The sequence below is a fragment of the Trichogramma pretiosum genome, unplaced genomic scaffold (genome assembly GCF_000599845.2).
Source record: "Trichogramma pretiosum strain Unisexual culture from Peru unplaced genomic scaffold, Tpre_2.0 scaffold67, whole genome shotgun sequence".
In the NCBI taxonomy this organism is placed as follows: Eukaryota; Metazoa; Arthropoda; class Insecta; order Hymenoptera; family Trichogrammatidae; genus Trichogramma; species Trichogramma pretiosum.
In genome coordinates this window covers 481,565-484,091 of record NW_019641691.1, presented here as the reverse complement: position 1 = coordinate 484,091, position 2,527 = coordinate 481,565, and the positions used below count along the sequence as shown (strand labels likewise).

The 2,527-nt window shown below is 31.6% G+C and overlaps 1 protein-coding gene across 1 annotated transcript; it reads left to right on the top strand.

The window, feature by feature from the left end:
• The first annotated feature begins 511 nt into the window (after positions 1-511).
• On the top strand, positions 512-1,210 carry LOC111694298. Its single transcript, XM_023461881.1, has 3 exons — positions 512-536; positions 813-995; positions 1,086-1,210. Exons 1-3 carry the CDS (start codon positions 512-514, stop codon positions 1,208-1,210), a joined length of 333 nt encoding a protein of 110 aa, XP_023317649.1.
• The last annotated feature ends 1,317 nt before the right edge of the window (positions 1,211-2,527 follow it).

The following is a 2,527-nucleotide window of genomic DNA, read 5'->3' as shown; positions in this document are numbered from 1 at the left end:
TGTAGCTCAATTGGTATACTATGCAAGTCTCAAAGAGCGAACCAATTTGAGCTAAAATTAAAATACTTTACTATAAGTATTGATGCAAAAGATTGAAATAAAACTTTTATATTATTAAACTCATTGTTCCTTCTTTTTCATCCATTTTTGACACTTCATTGATTATGTTTTAAGTGCCAGATTACCTCATCAATGATGCTGGAAGTCGCCAATGATAAAGATAAATAAATAATGTGATTTGGCGATGATACAATCAGTTATGCTTCTTTTTCTTTTCCCCAATAACTTAACACAATAAATTCACACTTTTAAAGCACTGTTAAACTGTTGACACGCTCAATTTACAAATGCAGAAAAGCAACTGTGTTAAGTTATTGGGGAAAAGAAAAAGAAGCATAACTGATTGTATCATCGCCAAATCACATTATTTATTTATCTTTATCATTGGCGACTTCCAGCATCATTGATGAGGTAATCTGGCACTTAAAACATAATCAATGAAGTGTCAAAAATGGATGAAAAAGAAGGAACAATGAGTTTAATAATATAAAAGTTTTATTTCAATCTTTTGCATCAATACTTATAGTAAAGTATTTTAATTTTAGCTCAAATTGGTTCGCTATTTGAGACTTGCATAGTATACCAATTGAGCTACAGTGTTTATTTTTTGAATAACTGTTCAAAAACTTGAAAAAGACAAAGTAACAATGCTGGCCCTATTAGTAAGATTTTTATACTTAATATTATAAAATAAATTTTATTTATGCACTAGACAATTATGGGCTAATTTATTCATTTTTCTAATTTTATAGTTCTCAAAGGATATATGAAAACCATGTTTGTTACTGTGTCCAGCAAATTCGATAATGGTTCTTATGGGTCTGGAGCTGTTGGAGATGGCGAATTCAAAATATCAGTGCATATAAATAATTATACGCCAATTTTGTTTAATAAAGGAACTCCTGTCCTCCTCACAGGAGAAATAAAAAAGAACGGTAACGTACAATCTAACCTACTTATAATAATAATAATAACTAATTATATTTTTTAATCTAACTTATAACTATTGTTTTGCTTTACTTCAGCACCTTGTACGATTGTATGTTCTGATTCATCCTGCATTCGTAAAGACGACGAAAGAGAACCAATATCACCCATTATACTGATTAATGGCAACAAAACCCCGAAGAGACACACCAGACCCGAATAGGCTGCTATCTATCAACTACTTGAAGAAAAAAAAGTTTTTATTTGTTAAGTTTTTAAAAGCAGTAGTAACTTTTACATTATAATAAGCTTTAAAAGCGGTAGTCATTTCTAACATTGAAGTGTTTGTTTCACTGTATTAATTTAAATACGTTACGTTAGACAAGTTAAAAACGAGAGATTGATTATTTAGTCGTGTAAATATTTAATAAATAATTTTATTACTTATAGTAATTGTAATGACTTATAAAATTTAAAAGTGTTCTATAATATAGTGTTGACTATTTAGTATAGTAAATTTATATATATAATAATTATAAAACAACCATTTACTATATATTAAATTAATTAACTTCAAAACTTTAAAACAGTTTCGCGTGCGTTATGGACGCGGCACATACGTCAGCAGCCGCCGCGGGTTAAAAATTTGAAAACTTCTTCGCGCGCATACATCGCTGCCCGCTCAACTGTGGCTCAAATGTTTCAGAGTCTTGCCACTTGCGGCGCTTATCTTGCACAGACTATGAACGGCGACGGTAGAGCCCACTGAAACCAACTCAGTTTGCAACTTACTTCATGACGTCATTGACGAGTAACGACCTCGCATCACTTTTCTTTACAACAAGAGAGAACAAAGATTTGTTTAGGTTAATTACATTTTAAAGTGTACACAAGTTCGCGTTGTTTTGACGAAAATGGTGCCATACGTGTGAAATATTTTGATCGTTGTCAACGACTATATTGTTGAAATTATTATAATTTCAATAATATTATTAAATTGAAAAATTCAGCAGGTTGGAAAGGCAAAAAAGGTTAGTTTTTTAAAATAATATTAGTATGCATGTATATTTGTTTTATTAAGGGGGAAAGGTACCTTGAATTTAAAAAAAAAAAAAATTTTATTATTGACTTTTTTGATAGGATTTTTCCTCAGCTTTCCAGTGCCGTGATCGGGATTTTAAAATTTTAACTGTATGTACAGCCGTGATGTACAGCCTATTTAGTACCGATACTTTTACGATTATTTGGAAAAAATGAATGAAACGACTCAAAGATATATCGTTGACATTCTCTCATGAATCTCGAGACTTTCATAAGTCGGTAGTGCCATCTATTGATACTGGTTTTATTTTTTGGTTAGAGTACATCTAGCAGAAATTAGTTTGTTCACATGGCTATAGGTGTACAGTAACGCCACCAATCGCAGCACGTGAGTTTCGGCATATCTTCTGTCTCTATCTGTTTCGTGCGCGAGCCCGGATCAAATGTCAATAACAGTCTGCTGACTGCTTCTTGATTTTCCAGAGGCTAAAAATTACAT

Bases quoted from the DNA above. Each gene is read 5' to 3' on its own strand.
- LOC111694298 (XM_023461881.1), top strand. From the start codon at position 512: ATGGATGAAAAAGAAGGAACAATGA. The intron at 537-812 runs GTTTAATAATAT...CTAATTTTATAG, and splicing joins TGAAAAAGAAGGAACAATGA to TTCTCAAAGGATATATGAAA. The intron at 996-1,085 runs GTAACGTACAAT...GCTTTACTTCAG, and splicing joins AGGAGAAATAAAAAAGAACG to CACCTTGTACGATTGTATGT.